Here is a 24746-nt window from a genome sequence, read left to right as displayed (position 1 = left end):
AAATGGCAAGGGAGCTGGGGGAGTTAATGGAGAGGATGGGTATGGTGGATCCCATCTTTTAGAATCCGGGGAAGGGAGTATGCCTTTTTAACACGTACGTAAGGTGTATTTGAGGATTGATTACTCTGTAGTGAGTTGAGAGAGTTTGGTTGGGGTGGAGGGGCAAAGTATACGGGGATAGTTATCTCGGACCATGCACCCCACTGGCTGGATATTCGGTTTAGATTGGGATGAGAGCAGAGGCCGTTGTATTGGTTTGATTTGGGGTTGTTGGCGGATAGAGGTTTCTGTGATAAGATGTGAGCAGCGATTAAGGAGTATGTGGAGTTGAATCAGAATGGGGCGGTATCGGCGTCCATTTTTTGGGAAGCGCTGAAGGCAGTGGTCCAGGAGGGAAATTATTTTGTTTAAGGCCCGTGCGGATAGGGAAAGGTGGGAGGAACATGACTGTCGCATGAGCAAGGTAGTGGAGGTGGACAGGGATTATTTTAGGGTGCCCACCATGAATGGGTTGGCGAGGAGGAAAAAGTTGCTGGGGCAGTTTGACATGCTGACAACAGGGAGGGTGATCACAGTAAGAAGTCTTACAACACCAGGTTAAAGTCCAACATGTTTGTTTCAAACATTAGCTTTCGGAGCACTGCTCCTTCCTCAGGTGAATGAAGAGGTATGTTCCAGAAATATATATATAGACAAATTCAAAGATGTCAGACAATGCTTAGAATGCAAGCATTTGCAGGTAATTAAATCTTTGCAGATCCAAAGATAGGGGTAACCCCAGGTTAAAAAGGTGTGAATTGTCTCTAGCCAGGACAGTTGGTAGGATTTTTCAAGCCCAGGCCAAATGGTAGGGGATGAATGTAATGTTCCCCATAATGTTCCCCATTTCAGTCAAGGGTTATCAGCCTCTGATCTCCAGGTAAGCGTTCAACTTACAGCCAAGTTCCGCACACATGAGTACGGCCTCAACCGGGACCTTGGATTCATGTTGCATTGCATTCTAAGCATTGTCTGGCATCTTTGAATTTGTCTATATAAATGTTTCTGGAACATACCTCTTCATTCACCTGAGGAAGGAGCAATGCTCCGAAAGCTAATGTTTGAAACAAACATGTTGGACTTTAACCTGGTGTTGTAAGACATCTTACTGTGCTCACCCCAGTCCAGCGCCGGCATCTCCACAACAGGGAGGGTGGTAGGGCAACTGCGTAGGGCAAGGGGGGTGCAATATGAGTATGGGGAGAAAGCGAGCCACGTGTTGCTGCAGAGGCAAGCTGTGTCCAGGAAAATATTGAAGATCCGGACTGGGGCTGGGGATGTGGTGTCAGAGCCAGGGAGAATAAATGAGGCATTTAGGAAGTACTACCAGGGACTTTATGAGGCAGACCCGGGAGGGGAGGGGGTTTCTGGACAGGCTGGAATTTCCCCAGGTGGAGTGGAGGAAGCAAAGAGGCAGGCTTAGGAGAAGCCCCTGGGGCTGAGGGAGGTGCTGGATAGCTGGATAGTATCAGGGTATGAGGTCGGGGATAGCCCCTGGGCCGGATGGGTACTCGCCGGAATTCTATAAGTAATTTGCGATGGACCTGGCACCACATCTGTTGGGGGCATTTAATGAAACACTGGAGAAGGGGGAGTTGCCGGAGATGATGACGCAGGCAGTAATCACACTAATTCCGAAAAAGGGGAAGGACGCGGTGGAATGTGGATCATACATCACTATTGAACACGGATGTGCAAGTATTATATAGGGCTTTGGTGAAAACACAGTATTTTGTCCAGTTTTGATCATCTCACCTAAAGGATATTCTTGGCTTGGAGAGGGTGCAATGAAGGTTCACCAGATTGATTACTGGAGCGGGAGGGTTGCCATATGAGGAATGAGAAAAGGATGTGAATTTACGTAGCGCCATTCATGACCTCCAAAGATGATGGCAAAGAGCATGGAACAGAAAGAGAAGTTAGGCGGTCAGTTTAGTTGGGAATAGAACATAGAACAGTACAGCACAGAACAGGCCCTTCGGCCCTCAATGTTGTGCCGAGCCATGATCACCCTACTCAAACCCACGTATCCACCCTATACCCGTAACCCAACAACCCCCCCCTTAACCTTACTTTTTTATTAGGACACTACGGGCAATTTTAGCATGGCCAATCCACCTAACCCGCACATCTTTGGACTGTGGGAGGAAACCGGGGCACCCGGAGGAAACCCACGCACACAGGGGGAGGACGTGCAGACTCCACACAGACAGTGACCCAGCCGGGAATCGAACCTGGGACCCTGGAGCTGTGAAGCATTTATGCTAACCACCATGCTACCCTGCTGCCCCTGAATAGGATTAAAGCTGCTTGAAGTGGGTCTCATGGATAAAGTGAGATCAGAGACTGGATATGGCGAGATGGAAAAATAAATGAAAGAACGTCTTGCATTTACGCCGCACCTTTCAGGACCACGGGACAATGAAGTACACCTTACTGTTGTAATGTCGGAGATACGGCAGCCAATTTGCACATGGCAAGCTCTTTTTAAAAAAACACTGCAATGTGGCAATGAGAAGATGATATGTCTTTGTGATTTTGATTAAGGGATAAATATTGGCTAGGACACATGGGATCTTGGTTAATTGTCTCAACTGATGGTCAACACCTTCAACAGTGTGGCACCACTCGCGTAGAGTGTCAACCTAGATCTTTGTCCTCAAGTCTTGGAGTGAGTTGAACCCACAGCCTTCTAACTCAGATGATGGAGTCCACAACTGAGCTATGACTGACATGAAAGAAACTGGAGAAAGATGCTCTATAATGTCGAGGGACATGTGGGCGCTGTGGGGTGGAGCATAGTTTAGCTTGTGGATAAAGGCAAGAGGGAAAGAAGAAGCTGAGTGGATGGTTTCAATCTTGCTGCAAAGAAATCCATGAATGGCTTTCAGTGATTATTAGTTCAGGGTTGGTAGTGAAAAGCTGATGATTATCTTTGACCTCGGGGATAATCCTGGGGTGGTGGGTTGTTTTGACAATGTGGTCCTGTCTGTCTTATTCCTTAATACCTCCCGTCTTATAAGCTGTCCAATCTATGCTCATGGCTGCTACATTTGACTTTGTTTCTCTTTTCCATGGTCTTGATTAGAGACAGGGCTATCACTGATCAATTCCTTATAACCTTCATCACCCACAACCTCTGATACATTCCCAATTCTAATTCCTGCAGCAAACATCTTGGGAGATAAACTTTTCCCCCAAGTCACTGGTACGGTGGCACAATGGTTAGCACTGCTGCCCCACAGGGCCAGGGCCTGGGTTCAGTTCCGGCCTTGGGTGCACATTCTCCCCGTGTCTGTGTGCCCTTTTCCAGGTGCTCTGGTTTCCTCCCACAGTCCAAAGTTGCAGGTTAGGTGGATTGGCCATGCTAAATTGCCCCTTCGTGTCCAGGGATGTGTAAATTAGGTTACGGGCATAGGGATGGATGAATGGGCGGGGGAGTGGTCAATGCAGACCCGATGTGCTGAATGGCCTCTTTCTGCACTGTAGGGATTCTATGACATACAAATTTTCAGCAATCCAGCCTTTAATTCACTATATTCCCACTAGAGTCTTATCAAGCTTTGATTATTAATGATCATGTGAAAGGAATTGAGATGTTGTAAAATGTTAAAGGTGATATGTAAATAATTTATTTTTCATCCTTGTAGTTTCCTCTGGTATGGACCCACTTTTACTTCCAAGCCCAAGGGGCTCAGATTTAAGTATGTTTGGTTCTCAGCTGATTTAGCTATTCATCAAGACCAGGCAGGACCCAATGCATTCTTCTCCCTTTCTCTCCCTCCACTCGTGCACCATGTACAAGCAAGTGTGCAATACTTGAACTTCTAATATGAGGGGCAGGACCAATAAATCTTCTGTTGAAAGTACAGTTCTAAATCCAAAACCATTCCACCCAAAGGAAATGAAAATTGAATATTGTCTGCTTTATCAAATATTTGTTTTAAAATTTGAAAAATTAGGTATTTAGTGTAGTAAATACGCACCGATGTTTAGTTTTATATGTAATACTTTTTATTTGATAAATTGATGGGTTTAAGGGTAAAATCATATGCAAATAATTTAAAATACTATTTGACAAAATAATCCATTTGACAAGAGAATCTGGATTGAACATGTGAGAATTTATTTAGGAGGCATTTCTATCTCATTTGGAAGTATGATTTTCTTAGTTATTCAATCAAACAGAAATAATTTATACACTTTTTTTGCTCTTTATTACTTTAGTTGTATATATTTTGCAATGGTATTAAGATAAAGAAAGAATGTACAACTCAAAATAATCCCACAGGATTATCATAGGTGTGAAAATGCCTCTGCATAATTTAATCATGACTCCAGCGAAGAATGTTTGAAAGAACTGTATTAATTGTACAAGTTTCATTTCAGCTTATGGAATGCTGTGTGAATGCCCTTGTGACTTCATTTAAGGAGACAATTCTAGCTGAATGCCCAGGCATGATCAAACGTAATGAGACAGATAGTGAGTAAAATTATAATTGTTTAATTTACGAAATGAAGACTGTTTATATTAAGATGGTTGTAAACTACAAATTATTATTGATAACTATTCTGAACAGTTGCCTAATAACAAAGAACAAGACAGCACAGGAACAAGCCCTTCGGCCCCCCCAAGCTTGTACTTATGATACCAACCTTGGCCATAACCCTCACTTCCTTGTGCCGTATCCCGCTATACCCATCCTATCCATGTATTTGTCAAGATGCCTTTTGAACGCCATTAATGTATCTGCTTCTACAATCTCTCTTGGCAACACGTTCCAGGGACTCTCCACCCTCTGGGTAAAAAAAAAAACCTGCCTCGTACATCTCCTCTAAACTTTGCCCCACAGACCTTAAACCTATGCCCCTTGGTGACTGACCCTTCCACCCTGAGAAAGATGTGACCATCCACTCTATCCATGCCCCTCATAATCTTGTAGACCTCTCTCAGGTCACCCCTTAACCTACGTCTTTCAATGAAAACAGTTTAAGTCTATTCAGTCTCTCCGCATAGCTAACACCCTCCAGACCAGGCAACCTAAAATGAGAGCCCGTTAAACGGAACAGGGAACAGTAACCCCACCCCGAGATTAAGTCCACTCCTTGGAGGAGTGACCGGAAAACACTCGTCCTTCTCCCAATTCAGTTACTACCCTGAAAAAGCCCCAAACTCTTCAGCAGCGCGATGATACCACCCACTCGGGCAGCACGGTGGTGTAGTGGTTAGCACAGCAGTTTCACGGCGCCGAGGTCCCAGGTTCGATCCCAGCTCTAGGTCACTGTCCGTGTGGAATTGCACAGAGTAGGTGGATTGGCCACGCTAAATTGCCCCTCAATTGAAAAAATTAATTGGATATTTATATATAAAAAATAAATAACACCATCCACTGTGGGATTCAGATCTCTCATGTACAAGAAAAGATCATTAGCATGCCAGGACACCCTGTCCCCCCCCCCCTTCCTGGCCCCATTATTCCCCTCCACTTATCCGAGGCCCTCGGGGCAATGACCAAAGGATCAATTGCCAACGCACAAAAGAGAGGGGTACAGCTGAAAATATACCGGCTTCGCATTATTTGTACGGACATTAGCTTTAGGTGCATTCTATAAGAACCAAACCCACGCCATAAATTTAGGCCCTATCCCAAACCGTTCCAGCACCTCAAACTATACCCTATTAAAAGCCTTCTTGGCAATAACCTCCTCTCCCTCCGGCCGGGGGCAGTACCACGTTTAGAAGCCGCCCCACATGAGACAACATACGCCATCACAAACCCCATCTGATTTCCTCAATAATCTAAGGGAGACACTCCTCCAACTGCAGGGCCTTGGCGAAGATCTTGGCATCCACATTTAATAAGGAAATCAGGAGATACTACCCACACTCTACTGGGTCCTTCTTTTTAGCAAGAGGGAAATCGATGCTTGCATCATTGTCTCTGGAAGAGACCCCCGCACTACCGACTCCTCAAATATCTCCACCAATATTTGAACCAATTGACCCGCAAACTTTTTATAAAATTCCACCGGGAACCTATCCAGCCCCGGCGCCTTACCTGTCTGTCCAATAGCTGTCTGGATCTCTTCCACCCACAATGGCACCTTCAATCCTTCCTGGTCCTCCTCCTCCACCTTAGGACACACCAACCACTCAAAATCCTGGCATATTCAACTCCTCCCCAGGTGGATTCGACCAATGTAAATTCTTATAAAACACCCTGTTAACTTTTCCGGGCAGACACCAGTCCATCCCTGAATCCCGAATTTGAACAATCTCTTGGCAGGTTGTCTTTCGCCATGACTGGCCTTCTCCCCATATCCGTACATTGCTCTCCTCGAGTGCCACAACTGGCGCACTGCCTTATCAGTAGATAATAGATCAACCTGTGTCTACAGTTTCTTTCTGCTCACCAGAAGCTCTGGAGTCGGGTCGCTTGAGTATCTATTATTTACCTCCAAGATCTCAACCACTAATCGTTGGCACTCCTTCCTCGCCTCCTTATCCACCTGTACCTTGTATCTTCCCTCTCACCACTGCCTTCAGGGCCTCCCACAATACCGAGGGCGACACCGCCCCATTTTTGTTCAACCCCACAGAGTCATCTATCACCATAGCCATCTTCACACAAAATCCCAAATCTTCAACAGCCCCACATTCAAACTCAACGTTGGCCGCTGAACCGGTCCCAAAACCACATGTACCAGGTGCGGAGCGTGATCCAAAATAACTAATACTGGCAGTAGAGACCTCCCCATCACGGAAAAATCGATATGCGTATACACATTATGCTCCGGAACGAAAAAGGAGAATTCCCCACCCCAGGGTGCAAAAACCATCACGGATCCTTCATAAATCTTCACTACTCCCGAAGGGGCCAATTACTTCAGCTTAGACCGAGCCAACTTGGGACTCCACACAATTCAAATCTCCCCCCAAATCAACTAGTGACTGCCCGTGGTATGCCCGCCAACATCCTCTTCATGAAAACCACATTGTCCCAATTTGGAGCGTATACACTCACTAAAACCACCGACTTGCCTTCCAGCGTCCCCTTGACTATAAACTTTATTAGAATTTTAAAATAAATTTGAGTACCCATTTTAAATTTTTTTATTTTTCCAATTAAGGGGCAATTTAGCATGGCCAATCCACCTACCCTGCATGTTTTTTGGGTTGTAGAGGACCCACAAAGACATGAAGAGAATGTGCAATTCCAAATGGACAGTGACCCAGGGCAGGGATTAAACCTGGGTCCTCGGCGCAGTGAGGCAACAGTGCCACTATGCCACCGTGCTGTCCCCCCCAATCTTTATTAGTGTCACAAGTAGGCTGCAATTAAGTTTTTTTTTTAAAATAAATTTAGTGTGCCCAATTATATTTTTTTCCAATTAAGAGGCAATTTAGCATGGCCAATTCACCGACCCTGCACATCTTTTTGGGTTGTGGGGGTGAGACCCACGCTGACGCTGTGTGAATGTGCAAACTCCACACGGATAGTGGCCCGGGATCGAAACTGAGTCCTCAGCGGCATGCTAACCACTGTGCCACCGTGCTGCCCAACACTGCAATGAAGTTACTGTGAAAATCCCCTAGTCGCCACATTGCCTGTTCGGGTACACTGAGGGAGAATTCAGAATTTCCAATTCACCTAACAAGAACGTATTTGGGAGGAAACTGGAGCACCCGGAGGAAACCCGCGCAGACATGGGGAGAACGTGCACCTCCGCGCAGACAGTGAGCCAAGTCGGGAATCAACCATGGGTCCCTGGCGTTGTGAAGCGACAGGGCTAACCACTGTGCTACCATGCTGCCCATATAGCATATCGATTGTCCCGGTCCACTACCTCATCTGAAACTGGATTATTTTATTAATTAGTATCGCCACCCCTCAGGCCGTGCTGTCACAGCCCGAGTGGAACACCTGGTTTACCCTACCCTTGTGGAGCCTGATCTGGTCCCTTACCCACAAGTGGGTCTCCTGCAAAAGCACCATATTGGCCCCCAAACTCTGCGAGAAAGTCTTCTAATTCACTGGGCCCTGCACATTCCATGTAACGGGGGTTTCCCATCCCCTCAAGTCAGCCATTTCCACAGTGAGGGATTGTCCCCTCCATCTCCCGTAGTCCCAAAACCAGATCCCATCCAAGATGGTAGCCAGCCCCACCCACCAGATGGGACAAAGAGCAACCCCCAGCCACCGTCAACATTCTAAACCCACCCTCCCCCCCCCCCATTCCACAAATCCCCAACCACTGCCTCTCGAACCAGCACCTGTATCCCCATCCCCCACCATTCACATCGCCTAGCTCATTGGGTCCTGTCTAAACAGCTTCAGCAAGCCGCAGCCCCTCTCCCCCCACCTCACTCCCTTTCACTAGCCTGCCCCAGCCTGCTGGCAAGGGACCTCCCACCGCCAGAGCTGACATCCCATAAGTAAACAACCAAAGAGATCAAAACCCAAACGACCACACAAAAGCCCAAACTCCCCCAACCCACCCTTTAACCTTGAGTGCCCAACACCTCACCCCCTCCCCCCAGCCAAATACTCCCTCCAAACCCAAAACACCCATCAAAATGAGAAAACTCAAAAAATAAAAAAATGCTCTTGAACAAAACGCACCAATTTCAATTAACCAAAACTCTGTACGAAATAAAACTGGAGAAGGGAAATAAACAAACATATGGAAAAAAATCAATATGACAATAACACCCCCATATAAGCCCGCCCAACCACCAGCAAAGTTCCATTCAAACCTCCTCGGTTCAGTCCAAGTCCTTGATCTTTAATATTTGTTTTCTTAAATTTAGTGTACCAAATAATTTTTTTCCAATTAAGGGGCAATTTAGCATGGCCAATCCACCTAGCCTGCACATCTTTTGGGTTGTGGGGGCGAAACCCACGCAAACACAGGGAGAATGTGCAAATTCCACATGGACAGTGACCCAGAGCCGGGATCTAACCTGGGATCTCGGCGCCGTGAGGCTGCAGGGCTAACCCACTGCGCCACCTTGCTGCCTTGTCCTTGATCTTTAATAACGGCCTCCCCTTCCTCCGCTGTCTCTAAGAAATGGTCCTTAGCATTATGTGTAACTCTCAGCCTCTCTGGGTACACCACACCAAAACTCTGCCCTGTTGAAGGCCGCACGCCTTCTTGCCAATTCTGCCATAATATCCTGGTATGTCTGAACACTGCTGCCTTCCCACCGCACCTCCCGATTCTTCTTGGCTCTCTTCAGCACCCTCTCCTTGTCCGATAGCTGTGAAAACAGACTATTGCTTCTCATGGTGGCTCATTCGCCTGGAGCAATCGATGGGCTAGATCCAGCTCAATGGGAGAGGAACCTGATCCCCCCTCCCCATAAACTTCCTAAACATCGACTCAAAGTATTCAGTCGGCTTCGGACCCTCCACCCATCAAGCAACCCCACAATCCTGAGGTTCTGCTGCCTTAGCTCTCTCCAACGAGGCCAGCTGGTCAAAGTCACAACAGTGTCATTTCCACCCCCTTTAGCACCTCACCATGCTCTTGCACTGTCTCTGAGGTCTTCTCCAGTGCCTCCTTTGTCGGGACCAATGCTTCTTCCACTGACAGTTTGAAGATCTCCAGCATCTCTTCCTTTGCCTCTCAATGCTTGCCAAATTGCCTTTCAAATTCGACAGCCATTACCTCCATCAGCTTATCCACCGTAATAGTTGAGGCCCCACCCGCAAGTTTCCCTCCGCCATCTTCGATCCTGCTGGATTCCATACTTTGTTCAACTCCTCAGAAGAGCTACCTCTCACATCTTTCTTCCCAATATTCTTTCTTGCGCTTCACATCCCCTCACAAAAGGTTCTCAAATAGGATGAGTATGTCCACCAATTATCCTCCGGAACCGGGTGAAAAGGACCAAAACCAAGGGCTCTAGCTGTATCTACCTTGCGTGCAACCTCCTACACCCGAAGTCTCCATGATTCTATAAATCTAAGATGAACAATGGTTGAGCCTAGTTTGCATTTTGTTTTTGCATTGGCTGTGTTTTAGCTTGCTTTTCAAATTGGCTAACCAATCAGCTTTTTAGATCTGAGCTTGCTAACCTTTATTCTTCCATTTTTGAGTCCGAGTTCTCCAGGAGAATTTAATCCACAAGCTGCTAAAATGTAATTGTTTTTATAAATCTGAATTAAATGTTATAAAATGTTATGGAAATTCAAAGCTCTCAGAATCAGAAGCTTAATTAATAAGTTATGAACAAAGAACTTTCATTATGCTATGATCCTAGTTGGTGTTGTATTTGGACAGAAGGTCCCAGAATGGAACCCTGGCTCTCAAAACAGTAACTTTTACTTTTTTATGTAACATGGAGGAACAGAGCCACAGGGTTGCTAATTCGTTCTGACAACAAGAAAATAAAATTTTGTAAACAATACTCCTTTCCCGGCCCTTAGTTTAACAAATACACAGATTCTAAGATCAACACAGATTACAAAGTACATCTTAAAGCTGCAATGGTCTCATAAACACACAATCCTTTTGAGCACAAAAGATGGCTGAACCCCAAGTGAGATTTTGAACAAGCGACAGTGAAGGAATGCCGAATATTTCCAAGTCAGGGTTGTGAGTCGTAAGTTTATCTAGGAAGAGCATAGGAAAGTGCAGCGATAACTATTTAAAATTTCAATTACTCTTTTGGCATTTTAATCATTTCAAGAGGAGTAAAATTTGTCCTAAGTGCGGAACTGCACATTCCATCTATTATTGAAAGAATATATTTCTGCCGTTATATCATGTCAGCTGCTTAAAGATAGTCTCTCCAATGTCACACTTTGTCAAGGATAACGAGCCAAATGGTATATTCCAGATTAGGCAGGGAAAAAAATCAACCATCAAATTTTCCCCATTTGGTTGCAGCTGGACAGCACACTGGTTAGCACAGTTGCTTCACAGCTCCAGGGTCCCTGGTTCGAATCACGGCTTGGATCACTGTGTGGAGTTTGCACTTTCTCCCCGTGCCTGCGTAGGTTGCACTTGGGTGCTCTGGTTTCTTCCCACAGTCCAAAGATGTGCGGGTAGATGGATTGGCCAGGCTAAATTGCCCTTAGTGTCCAACAAAGTTAGGTGGGGTTACTGGGATAGGGTGGAGTTGTGGGCTTAGATAGGGTGTTCTTTACAAGGGCCATGCAGACTCGATGGGTCGAATGGCCTCCTGCACAGTAAAATCTATGGAATGTCTGTGGATGTCTCATCAGAATCCCCCCAAATGAATGTCGCCTGAGTTTCAAAATGCCAGCCCCCAAAAACACACTTTAAATTCTTCTCTCAATAATGCTTTTCCTTAGCTGTTTGCATTCAGAAATCCAGTCCATGTTTTCCAAATGACACTTTTAAACAAAGCTTCTTCACTTTTAACATCGAATCCAGTCCACGTTTTACCCCAACCCCTTTGGATTTGTTTGCCTTGACTGCTGCACAAACTGTTCACAATTGCTTTAACTTGATTCTCAGACACTAAAAGAAATGGCATCAAACATTTCATTTACCTCCAGTCTGCTGTCTCAGTTTAAATCTGGTTAGTGCAATTGTCCCTTTAACTCCGAACAGTTTGCTTACTTTTCCTTTAATTCTTCTGAACAGTACCTTGGTCTCTTTTCTCTAACTTCAGTCATCTTAAACATTCTTTGTGTCCCAATTGCCTGGTTATCTGGACTGTAAATTATTTCTTAGGAAACTTGCATCTTTGCAGCTCCCTTGTCCTGTCCAGTTTCTGACAGAGTTGAGAGAGGTTCACTCCCAGGTGTCCAGTCTCCAACTGCAAAAGATCCCATTGAAACTAAGACTTATAAGCAACAACTGCTGCGACTATTTATTCTTCATGCCGTAGCCCTCTCTATCTCGAAGCATAATAGAAACACAGTTGGAATTGAAACCAGCCCCTACACATACAAACACCGTTGTCCAGTTTTATCCTTCCAGGCACAGAAGCACTAAATTAATCCCACTTAAAACTATTCGTTCCTTCTATTTTTTTAAATTAAAGTACCTAATTCTTTTTTTTCACCCAATTAAGGGGAAATTTAGCGCCACCAATCCACCTTCCCTGCACATCTTTTTGGGTGCGACCCACGCAGATACTGGGAGAATGTGCAAACTCCACATGGACAGAGACCTGGGATCGAACCCGGGTTCTCAGTGCTGAGAGACAGAAGTTCTAAACACTGCCATCATGCTGCCCCTGTTCCTTATTTCTAATGTTTACCAATACAAATATCAATCTCTTAAAGCGATCTTTGTTTTGCTAATTAAGACTGCCAAACAATTGAGCATTTTTTTCCCTATTCTGACCAAGCCAAAAGTGATCAGTTATTATTTTTTTTATTTTAAAAAAAATATAAATTTAGTGTATCCAATTCATTTTTTTTCCAATTAAGGGGCAATTTAACGTAGCCAATCCGCCTACCCTGCACATCTTTGGGTTGTGGGGGCGAAACCCATGCAAACACGGAGAAAATGTGCAAACTCCACATGGACAGTGACCCAGAGCCGGGATCGAGCCTAGGACCTCAGTGCCGTGAGGCAGCCGTGCTAACCACTTGCGCCACTGTGCTGCCCAATCAGTTATAACTTCCATATCCAATAGTGTCCAAATGCCACAAATGTAGAAAAATTACAATTCCTCTACTTGGAAATATCCGTCCTTCAAGATGTAACTACGCACCTGTGTGCACTGCAGCACAATGTCGGAGTGATCTTTGTAAAGGTAATGTCCAGTTGAATTCATTCTGAAAATGAAAATTGCTTATTGTCGCAAGTAGGCTTCAAATTAAGTTACTGTGAAAAGCCCCTAGTCACCACATTCCGGCGCATGTTCAGGGAGGCTGGTACATTCTGTGCCAAATTTGGATTATGACTGCTATTGTGATTCTAAATAAGCTACTTTTAATGCAGCTCCGATTCGGTTAACCCTATTTACATGAAGTTATTGCATAGCAAAGTTTTTGATCTTGATCAGTTTGTCCTCCTTTTAGTTTAAATATTTCTTTGAATTGCATGACAACATGTTAGATGGGTGATTTATCAATTACACAAGATCATTGTTTTTAGTTCTTTTTAAATTTTGCAACCTCTTTAAAAACCAAATGTGTTAACAAACATGAAGCTAGTTGCTAAAAATGTAGTAATCATTAAGATTTTTCACTCTGCACATAAACCAAAGTCTTAAAATAAACTTTATTTGTCTATATTCTGAGCATCATTGACTTCTGCCATGCATAAAATTTTATCAACCACATGAAATACTGAAGGTTTTTTAAAAAGTTGCTATACCTATCCAACTTAATGCCTGGTATTGAAAAACACAATATGCTCTGAAACAAGAACACAAAATGCTGGAAATACTCAGCAGGTCAGGCCACATCTGTGGAGAGAGAACAGAGTTAACGTTTCAGGTTGATGACCTTTCATAAGAACTAGGAAAAGTTAAAAATGCCATAGATTTTGAGAAACGGTTGAGTGGGATAAGGATATATATTGGGACGGCAAGGTGGTGCAGTGGTTAGCACTGCTGTCTCAGATTCCAGCGATCCAGGTTTGATTCTGACCTTGGGCGACTTTGTGGAGTTTGCACATTCTCCCCGTGTCTGGATGGATTTCCTTCGGGTCCTCCAGTTTCCTCCAACAGTCCAAAGATGTCCAGGTTAGGTGGATTGGCCAATCCTAAATTGCTCCTTAGTGTCCAGGAATGTGCAGGGTAGGTTGCGGGAGCAGTGGACCAAGTTAGAGTGCTGTTTCATAGGGTTGGTGCAGACACGATGGGTCAAATGGCCTCCTTCACTGTAGGGATTCTGTAAGATGGAAGACCGGAGAGATGAATAGCGTAAGAGTTAGTTTTACAGGGTCATATAGAATGGTGATGTACGTTGCACTCAATTGTACATTGCAATAATGTATTTATTAACTTATACAGAACTACACTTGATGTTTACACTGATGGATAAAGTTCCAAATGGGATTGAGCCAATGTTAAAAGATTTGGAGGAGCACATTATTAGTGCTGGATTAGCAGATATGGTGGCTGCTGCAGAAACTATCACTACTGTAAGTATTTAAATATAGAGCTAAAGTGGAGAATGATGTCTCAATGAACATTAGTTACTTAAAAAGTAAATGATGAAAATGGAGTTGAAATGTTAAAAATCTGTTCTTGATATTGATCATTCTTTGTTCTTTGGGAGAATAAGGGGAATTGAGTCACAGTTTATTGACTTGTTACTTGACCATTATTCAGCAATTTTTAAACTTTGAATGATTATTTTCTCTTTGCTTCCCCTAAAAAGTGTTTGAAGAACAGCACTTTGATATTTCCAAATTTATCTTGCTGTTTTCTTTTCCGTTTATTGCTGCTACTTTAGTCAAGAACAGAAGATTGGGTAATACATGTCACTTTAGTTAGAATCTATAGAGCCAGATACAGGCAATTCAGCTCATCAAGTGTGCACTGATTCTCCGAAGGAGCACTCTACCTAGGTCCACTCACCCGTCCTATCCCCATAACCCCGTGCATTGATTATGGTTTGTCCACCTAACCACATCTTTGGACACCAATTGGCAATTTACCATGGCCAATCCACCTAACCTGCACATCAGTTAATCCTATTGTTAAAATATTAATTTTTAAAGAAATTTGCAAACCAGTCAAGGATTAAAGACAATTTGCACTCAGATCTGTGTGTTTTGGAAGAAACTAATTTACATGAAATTTTAAGTTATTTGATTTTCCCATGCACTGTAATAGTTCCTGGCAAGTCAACTTATTCTCAGCCCACTCGTAATAACATGATGACCACTGGAAGGTGAAGAAGTGTGGCCTGAGGTGACTGGCTGCTTGTTGTTTTTGGTCTTCACTGGATTTGCTGAACATGCCATTGAATCTTGTCCATCAGGCACTCAGTATAGCTAAGATCTGGGTAGGAAACTGTATCAGCAGCCTTCACTTACTGAACTTCTGGTACACATTGAGAAACCTATTCAACCACCATCATTAAAGATCAGCCACGAACATGTTCATATAAGTGAGGTTAAAGATACTCGGTGTTTGAGTGACAGTACAGAGAGTTGGTGAGATTACATCGTAGTCTTTCCATTTTGTGATTTTAAAAGTTAGAAAATGCTTTGTGCAAGACCACTTCAGAAGGGCAAAAAACATTAATATTACACCACTCCAACAAAGCAAAATTTCACCATTGATAAGTTGCAAAACCGCGAGGGTTGAAAATATCCATAATTCAATTTTTTATGACTATACAAATTTAACTCTTGAAAGACCATGTGACAGCTAAATTTCAGTTACGTACATCGCAAGTGAAATCAGCAATTAAGTTGCACTTTAGATTTTGTTCCTTTCATGTGCTTTTGAGGTTGTATACCTGCCTTATTTGGATGTCTGCTTACCTTCTGATATCTGTATTCATCTGGTCAATAAAGAATGGGGATTCTTAATTGAACAAAACTTGGTGTTGCAGATAATCTTGTTAAGATTGCCAATTTTAAAAAAAATATTTTTATTAAGGTTTTGCAGAATTTTTCATAATAAAACAGTAGTAACCATAATAACAAAACAAACTAGAATGAACATTAGCATAGTGCAAAAAGATAATATATAATAACAATTAAATAGATATTACCCCACGCGACCCAGTCTTCTATCACCATCCCAATGAAGCACTAAAGATTGACAATTAATCAACTGGATGGGTCCACAGCACAGTATGCTCGTGTTAAAATAGAATCATGGAATTCCTGCAGTACAGAAGGAGGCCAATCGGCCCATCAAATCTTCCCCAACCCTCTGAAAGAGCACCCTAACCTAGGCCCACTCCCCGGCCTCTCCCCGTAACCCCATCTAACCTTTTGGACACTAAGAGACAATTTTATCATGGCCAATCCATCTAACTTGCACATCTTTGAACTGTGGGAGGAAACCGGAGCACCCGGAGAAAACCCAAGCAGACACGGGAGAACGTGCAAACCCCACACAGTCACCCAAGGCCGGAATTAAACCCGTGTCCCTGGCACTGAGAGGCTGCAGTGCTAACCAGTGTGCCACCTGTTGCCGCAATGCTTGTATTCATTTACATGCTTTCTGATATTGCAAATAATTTTATTTCTTCGTTGCAGGATTCTGAAAAATATGTAGAGCAATTGCTTACATTGTTTAATCGATTTAGTAAATTAGTAAAAGAAGCGTTTCAGGATGACCCTCGCTTTCTTACTGCTAGAGATAAAGTAAGTGGATTTTTGCTTTAATGTTGATGAGTAGGAAAAGTTCCATGTTAGAATACTTTCAAACATTGGTAACAATTTTTTTAATAAGAGTAATTGCATTCTTATTGCAAAGTGAAAGACCCTCATTTACACCTTTGGATTTTAATCCAATGAAGTTGAATAGTTGAAACATGGCTGATGTGGTTAAACCTGCATAACATTTAAAACAGCTTGTTTTTTTAAATCTGTATTGCATTTATTAGTGTACTGTATCAAAGCTATTGAAAATGTACTGTATTTGGTTTCTTAATTTCTCATTGAAAAAAATTTCTTCCAAACAGGCATATAAAGCAGTTGTGAATGATGCTACCATATTTAAACTTGAACTGCCATTGAAGCAAAAAGGGTGAGATTTTTTAGAATATTATTGCTAACGAAGAATTTTATAAATTTTATAAATAGATTGTTAAAAATATTTTATCGGTAGAACGGTGGTAAAAATTGGAAAATATCTTTGTTCAATTTGAAGTAACTCCTCTTAGACCAATAAGCCCACAGTGTTTGTCTCTTCCAGTGTTTTCCTTCATCTATCATGTCGTAAAGGTATTAGCTTTTAGAGTAGAATTTCATGAGCGTTAGAACCACCACAGTACCAAACCCATGTGACCATACTTCATAAGTGAACTCCGGAGATAACTCCTTGCAGTGGCTTTAACTTTGTAAATATCCCAAGGTGCTTCATGGGACTGTTATCAAACAAAATCTAACGCCGAAATACAAGATATTGGGACAAGTGACCAAAGGGTTTGGTTTGCCATTGTGGTCGGTTTTAAGTGTTGTTTTAAAGGAGGAGACAGAAGTAGAGTGATGGAAAGGTTTAGGGAAGGAATTCTGGAGCTTAGGCGCTCAGGCCTGACTGCCCAAAGGTGAAGGGATTTCAAAATTGGGAATGTTGAAAAGGCCAAAATGGAAGGGATGAAGAGATCTTGGAAGAATGTAAAGATGGAGAAGGAAACACACGGTAGCACAGCAGTTAACACTGTTGCTTCAGGGTCCCATGTTCAATTCCCTCTTGGGTCACTGTCCGTGCCGAGTCTGCACGTTCTCCCCGTGTCTGCATGGGTTTCCTCCAGGTGCTCCGGTTTCCTACCACAAGTCCTGAAAGACGTGCTTGTTAGGTGAATTCTGAATTCTCCCTCTGTATACCTGACCAGGCGCTGGAGTGTGGTGACTAGGGGATTTTCTCAGTAACTTATTGACGTGCTTGTTAGGTGAATTGAACATTCTGAATTCTCCCTCTGTATACCCGACCAGGCGCTGGAGTGTGGCGTCTAGGGGATTTTCTCAGTAACTTATTGCAGTGTTAATGTAAGTCTATTTGTAATAATAATAAAGATTATGATTATTAATCTAGTACTGATGCCTGGCAAGCAGTGTGACAAATCAGGCACTGGAGGGGGGAAAATGAGGTGGTGGTGAGGTAGATCTGGGTGTCCTCAGACTGGGTGTGGAGCCTGATGTGTTTTTGGATGATGTCACTGAGCTGCTGCATGTAAATGAGAAATTGGAGGTGATGGGGCAAGGAGACTGCAGAGGTAATGGTGTAGGAGTGGGAAGATAAATAGTTACAGGTTGTTTAGCTACAACTGGCTAGACCATAAGACATAGGAGCAGAAGTAATTCATTCGGCCTATCACGTCAGCTCCGCCATTCAATGAGATCATGGCTGTTCTGACATAATCCGCAACTCCACTTTCCTGCATTGTCCACAAAGCCCTTGATTCCCTTAATGACTAAAACTCTGTCTATCTCCGCCTTGAACATACTTAACGACCCAGCCACTGCAGCTCTCTGTGATGTGGAATTCCACAAGTTCACTACCATCAGATGAAAGTCCTTCTCATCTCTGTTAAATGGGCGACCCCTTACTCTGCGATTATGCCCTCTGGTCCTAGACTCTCCTGCAAGATGAAACATCCCCATGGCATCTTCCCTGTCAAGCCCCCTGAGAATCCTGTGGCTCAATAAGGTAATCTCTCATTAATCTAAACTATAACGAGTACAGGCCCAACCTACATAACCTCTTCTCATAAGAAAATCGGTCCATACCCGGGATAAACCTGGTGAACCTTCTCTGGACTGCCTCCAATGCCAATATATCTTTCCTTAGATAGGTGGGTCAAAACTGTTAAGTTATTCCAGTTGTGGTCTAACTAGTGTCTTGTATAGTTTTAGCAAGACTTCCCTATTTTTATACTCCATTCCACTGGAACTAAAGGTCAACGTTCCATTTGCCTTCCCAATTGCCTGCTGAATTTACATGCTAGCTTTTTGTGATTTATGCACGAGGATCCCCAAATCCCTTTGTGTTGCCATTTTCAGCAGTCTTTCTCTGTTTAAATAATATTCAACTCCTTTATTCTTCCTAACAAAGTGCATAATTTCAGTTTCCATCTGATAATTATATTCCATCTGAAAAGTTTTTACCAACTCACTTAACCTGTCTATGTCCTTCTGTAGACTCTTTGTGTCATCCTCACCACTTGCCTTCCCAACTATTTTTGTGTCATCACAAACTTGGCAATACTGCATTCACTTCCCTCATCCAAGTCATTTATATATGATGTAAATAATTGTGGCCCCAGCACGGATTGCTGTGGTACTCCACAAGTTACAGGTTGCTATACTGAAAATGCCCCTCTTATCCCAACTCTCTCTCTCCTATCAGTTAGCCAATCCCCTATCAATGTTAATAAACTACCCTCAACACCATGGGCTCTTATCTTATTAAGAAGCCTTTTGTGCGATACCTTATCAAATGCCTTTTTGAAATCCAAGTATATTATATCTATTAGTTCCCTTTATCTATCCTGCACATTACCTCAAAGAATTCTAATGAATTTGTCAGGCAAGATTTCCCCTTCATAAAGCCATGTTGACTCTGCTTCATTATATTATTTATTTCTAAATGCTTTGCTATTATATTCTTTGCAATGGCCTCTTCAACATTTACCAATGTCAGAAGTTAAACTAAGTATAGTTATTTGCTTTTATCTCCCTCCGTTTTTGAATAAAGGTGTTACATTGGCAGTTTTTCATTCCTTTGGGACTTTTCCAGAATTTAAGGACACTTGGAAAGTTACTACCAATGCATCCACTATCTCTGTAACTAATAAATTGGGATACAACCCATCTGATCCAGGGGACTTATTGATGTTTAGCCTCATTAGTTTCCCTAGCACTTTTTCCTCCGAGATTGCTATTTTATCTATTTCCTCCCTTCCCACCCCCCACTTTTGCCCCTTGATTGTTTAATATTTTTGGAATGTTATTAGAGTCTTCTACCGTGCAGACTGCCGCAGAGTATTTGTTTAACTGCTGCCATTTCCTGGCTCCCCATTATTATTTCCCCAGTCTCATTCTCGAAGGGTCCTACGGTCACTTTGGCGCCTCCATTCCTTTTTATATATTTAAAGAAATTCTTGCTGTCCATTTTTATATTACTTGCTAGTTTATCCTCGTATTTTACCTTCTACCTCTTGATTATTTTCTTGGTCATCTTTTGTTGGTTTTTAAAACTTTGCCTATCCCCTGGCTTACTGTTAATCTTCGCCACATTGTTTTTTTCAGTTGTTTCTGGCCCATGTTTCTCACTCTCATATTGAATGCTAAATTCTACCATGTTATGGTCACTGCTTCCTAGAAGATATTTTACTCAGACTGTTTATTAAACCTGCCTTATTACCAAATCCAAAATGGTCTGATTCCTGGTTGGATTCACAACATATTGTTCCAGGAAACTGCCCTGAATGCACTCCTGTGAATTCTTTCTCTTGGCTCTCTCTGCTGATTTGATTTTCCCAATCGACATGAAGATTAAAGTCACCCATATTTAAAGTACTGCCTTTTTTACATGCCTTTATTATCCCCTGATTTATTCTCTGTCCTGCAGTATAGCTATTGTTTGGGGCCTGTAGACTATACCCACTAGTGTCTTCTTCCTTTGTTATTTCTTACTGCCGCCCATATGGATTCTACATCTTCTGATCCAAGATCCTTTGCTACCCCACCATCCTTTCCACCTTACATGTCCTTAAGAAAGGTCACATACCCCGAAATATTTAGTTCCCAGTCTTGATCTCCTTGTAGCACATCTCTATAATATCTATACGGTCATATTCATTAACCTCCATTTGTGCCATTAATTCATTTATTTTGTGCTGAATGCTATGTGCAATTAAGTAAAGAGCCATTAATTTTGGTTTGTTCACTATTTTTTCCCTATTTGTTGCTTTTTTAAAAAGGTTGGTACACTCTGTCCCTTCCTGTCACACCCTGGGTATCATCATCTAAATAGCTGCCATGTAATGTTGTCATATCCTTTTGCGACTTCCCTAGTTATATGGTTTGCAAGAACACTGGTCCCAGCACAGTTTGATGTTGGAACCCTAACAGTACAGCCCCAACTTTCCCCAGTACGGATGCCAGTGCCCCACAAACCGAAAGCCACTTCTCCCATAGCAGTCTTTGAGTCACATATTAATCTCCCTCATTTTATGTACTGTATGCCAATTTGCACATGGCCCAGGTTATCCAGAGATTAGAACCTTGGAGGTTCTGTTGTTCAGCTCCTCAAACTCTCAAACAGAACCTCTTTCCTGATTCTACTTATGCAGTTGGTACTGACATGGATCACAACAGTGGGATCCTCCCCCTCTCGCTGCAAGTTCCTCTCCAGCCCAGAGCAGATGTCCTGAACCCTGGCACCTGGCCCACAACGCAACCTTCGGAAGTCTTGATTCCTGACTACAGAGAACAGTATCTATTCCTGACTATGACTGCATTTCTCTTTTCACCCCAAGGTGCTGTTTAGCACAGGGCTAAATCGCTGGCTTTGAAAGCAGTCCAAGGCAGGCCAGCAGCACGGTTCAATTCCCGTACCAGCCTCCTCGAACAGGCGCCGGAATGTGGCGACTCGGGGCTTTTCACAGTAACTTAATTTGAAGCCTGCTTGTGGCAATAAAAGCGATTTACATTTAATTTCATTTAATTTCACTTGAATGGATACCATGATGCTATGATCAGTTTGCACATCGTCCCTACAATCCCCCCTCTCATCCACACAGGGAGCAAGAATCTCAAACCTTTGAACAAGGGCAAGGGCTGAGGCTCCAGCTGTGCTACCTCTTGCACCCCTCTACCTGCCTCACTCATAGTCACACCCTTCCGTCCCTGATCACTGATAGAATTCAAGGTAGTTAATCTAAGAGGTGTGTCTGCCTTCTGAAACACAGCGTTCAAGTAACTCCCTCTTCCTGATATGTCGCAATGTGTGAAGCTCTGAGTCCAGCTCATTAACTCTGAGCCAAAGTTCCTCAAACAACATTTGCTACAGATGTGGTTGCTATGAATCAGAATGGGTTCCACAAGCTTCCGCATGCTGCAGCTACAACATATTGCCTGGGCCTGGATCCCTATTTTATTTAGTTAGATTTATAATTTGTTTTTAATTTTACTACTGATATTTAGTTTTCACACTAACATTTTTCGACCTAACTTTAAATCTCAATGCAAGCCTGAAAAGGTAGAAGAGAGAAATGCTTACCTACCTGGCGTGTTCACTCAATGTAGTATGACTGTTGCAACTTTTTTACCACCTCTCCGGCCTTAGTCTGCTCCTGCCCTCATTGACCTGTGGACATAATAATGAAAACAAAACACAGCAATATCTCCCTCCCCCATTTCCCTAAACTACCATACTTACCTCAACTCGAGTCTCACTCACTGCAGCTCGCATTCCATGATAGATATATTTTTTTTTATAAATGTTTTTATTAGGTTTTTGAACTAATTATATTTACCGTTATGTACATTATTGTTAATTAGTTAATTGGGTTGGGCCAGTTTTTAGAGGCTAGAGTCACAGTATAAAAAGGATCCAGCTGCAGTGCAGACTTTGTTTGCACTGGAGTGCTGAACTTGGTGCATTTGAGTGCTTTAGTGAGTGTTTGGTGACTGAGGGAGTTAGGTGAGGAGGGAGTACGGTCCTCCTTTCATTTCATTTCCACAAAGAGCGAGAAGGGAGCCAGGAGTATACTATTTTCGATGCTGTTGGGGGGGATGACCTACCGGGGGAAGGCCCTAGCGGCCAGATCTCTGCCACTGAGTCTAGCTCTGGGGCTCAGAAGGGAAGGGGGGAGAATAGAAAAGCAATAGTAATAGGAGATTCAATGGTTAGGGGAATAGATAGGAGATTCTGTGGTCGCGAGCAAGACTCCCGGAAGGTATGTTGCCTCCCGGGTGCCAGGGCCAGGGATGTCTCGGATCATGTCTTCAGGATCCTGAAGGGGGAGGGTGAGCAGCCAGAAGTCGTGGTGCACATTGGTACCAGTGACGTAGGTAGGAAAAGGGGTGTGGAGGTAATAAACAAGTTTAGGGAGTTGGCTGGAAGTTAAAGGCCAGGACAGACAGAGTTGTCATCTCTGGTTTGTTGCCGGTGCCACGTGATAGCGAGGCTAGGAATAGAGAGAGAGTGCAGTTGAACACATGGCTGCAGGAATGGTGTAGGGGGGGACTTCCGATGGCGGCAATGCGGAGCTAAGCCGCACGTTCGGCAGCTCCCGCTTTTATAGGACTTGTGGGCTCTTTTAAGGGCCCCAATCGGCGCTGATTCAACGATTCCCGGTGTGTAAATGGGTCTGGAGCAATACCCCCCGGGATTTATGGTGCGGACCCGGAGTGGGGCGAGGAAAAAAAACGGCAGCAGCTCCCCTGGAAAAGCGGTGGAGCCCCCTAGGAGTGGAGGCAGTGGGCAGAGGAGCAGCAGGCGGCCCTTCTGCACTACTTTACGGAGCTGAAAGTGGAGTTGCTGGACTCGCTGAAGGTTACGACAAGTAAGCTGCTGGAGACCCAGACAACCCAGGGTGCAGCGATCCTTGAGTTGCAGCAGCAGGCCTCTGAGCGTGAGGATGAGGTCTCTGCCCTCGTGGGGAAGGTGGAGATGCACGAGGCGCTCCACAAAAGTGGCAGGATCGTTTTGAGGAGATGGAGTTTCGGTCAAGGAGGAAGAACTTGCGGATCCTGGGCCTTGCGGAGGGGTTGGACCTGCCGGCTTATGTGGCCGTGATGCTGAACTCGCTGGTGGGGGCAGGATCTTTCCATCTGCCCCTGGAGCTGGAGGGGGCCCACAGTGTACTGGCCAGGAGGCCTAAGGCGAATGAACCCCCGTGGGCGGTGCTGGTGCGGTTCCATCGGTTCAGTGACCGGGAGTGTGTTCTGCGATGGGCCAAGAAGGTGAGGAGCAGCAAGTGGGAGAATTCGGTAGTGCGTATCTGTGCGGAGGTGGACAAGCGGAGGGCCGGGTTTAACCGAACGAAGGCGGTGCTCCACAGCAGGGACGTGACCTCGGCATGCTGCTGCCTGCGCGCTTGTGGGTCACCTACAAGGACCGGCATCACTATTTTGAGTCCCCGGAGGAGGCGTGGGCCTTTGTGCAGGCTGAAAAGTTGGACTCGAGCTAGGGATTGGGGACTGTGGGGGGTCTTTTGTATCACTGCTTATGCTGTTGCTGGCTATTCGGTTTGTTTTTTTCCTGCTTTCGGATGATGTTGGTTATGGTTTTGTGTTTTAAGGGGGGTGTTGGGGTCTGTGGTTGTTCTGTTTTTGTTTGTACGGGGTTGGTGGATGGGTTGGGACTGCTATTTGGGAGCTGTGTTGGGGGGGTGGGGTGGGGCAGTGGGAAAGTGCGGGCTTTCCTCTGGTTTCCCGCGTGGCGGGACGAGGGGGGTGGAGCTGGAGGCAAAGGGCGTGGATATCAGTTCCGTTTTCCCGCGCTGGAGCAGTGCCAAGGAGCTGCTACGGGGGGGAGGGGTGACCCTATATCGGGAGGGGTCGGAGTTAGGGCGGGAGCTGCCGGGGTCAGCAGAAGTCAGTTGGCTCACGGGAGTACTGTGGAGGGAGCGTCGCGGCTAGGAGGGGTCCTAGCCTTGGGGGGGGGGGGGGGGGGGGGGGGGTACCGGGTTGCTGCTGGATTGGCCAGGGAGGAGCTGGTGCGGGTCGGGGTGAGGTTCTATCACCGTGGGCCGAGTGGGGGGTGCTGGCCAGGGGCGAACAGTCGATGGGCTATGGCTAGTCGAGGGGGGCGGGGTGCCCCCTGATCCGGCTGATCACGTGGAACATGCGGGGGTTGAATGGACCGGTGAAGCGGGCCCGGGTGTTTTCGCATCTGAACGGGCTGAAGGCGGACATGGCCATGCTTCAGGAGACTCACCTGAAGGTGGCGGACCAGGTTCGTCTGAGGAAGGGGTGGGTGGGGCAAGTTTTCCATTCGGGGCTCGACGCGAAGAACCGGGGGGGTGGCGATCCTGGTGGGGAAGAGGGTGGCATTTGAGGCGTCTGAGGTGGTGGCTGATAGTGGCGGCAGATATGTGATGGTGAGCGGTAAGCTGCAGGGGGAGAGGGTG

General features: G+C 44.6%; 1 protein-coding gene across 8 annotated transcripts in view; it reads left to right on the top strand.

The window, feature by feature from the left end:
* LOC119977856 (cullin-5) overlaps positions 1 to 24746 on the top strand; it is a 121916-nt gene that overhangs the window by 39613 nt on the left and 57557 nt on the right. For all 8 annotated transcript variants that reach the window (XM_038819108.1, XM_038819109.1, XM_038819112.1 and 5 more), the window contains 4 exons: positions 4429 to 4522; positions 13988 to 14118; positions 16198 to 16305; positions 16626 to 16690. In XM_038819108.1, the coding sequence (XP_038675036.1) occupies positions 4429 to 4522; positions 13988 to 14118; positions 16198 to 16305; positions 16626 to 16690 (398 nt within the window). The remainder of the gene's footprint in view (positions 1 to 4428; positions 4523 to 13987; positions 14119 to 16197; positions 16306 to 16625; positions 16691 to 24746) is intronic.

The sequence above is a fragment of the Scyliorhinus canicula genome, chromosome 14, assembly GCF_902713615.1.
Source record: "Scyliorhinus canicula chromosome 14, sScyCan1.1, whole genome shotgun sequence".
Lineage (NCBI taxonomy): Eukaryota > Metazoa > Chordata > Chondrichthyes > Carcharhiniformes > Scyliorhinidae > Scyliorhinus > Scyliorhinus canicula.
The sequence above is the reverse complement of the archived record's forward strand: the minus strand, read 5'-3'. Positions and strand labels throughout refer to the sequence as shown.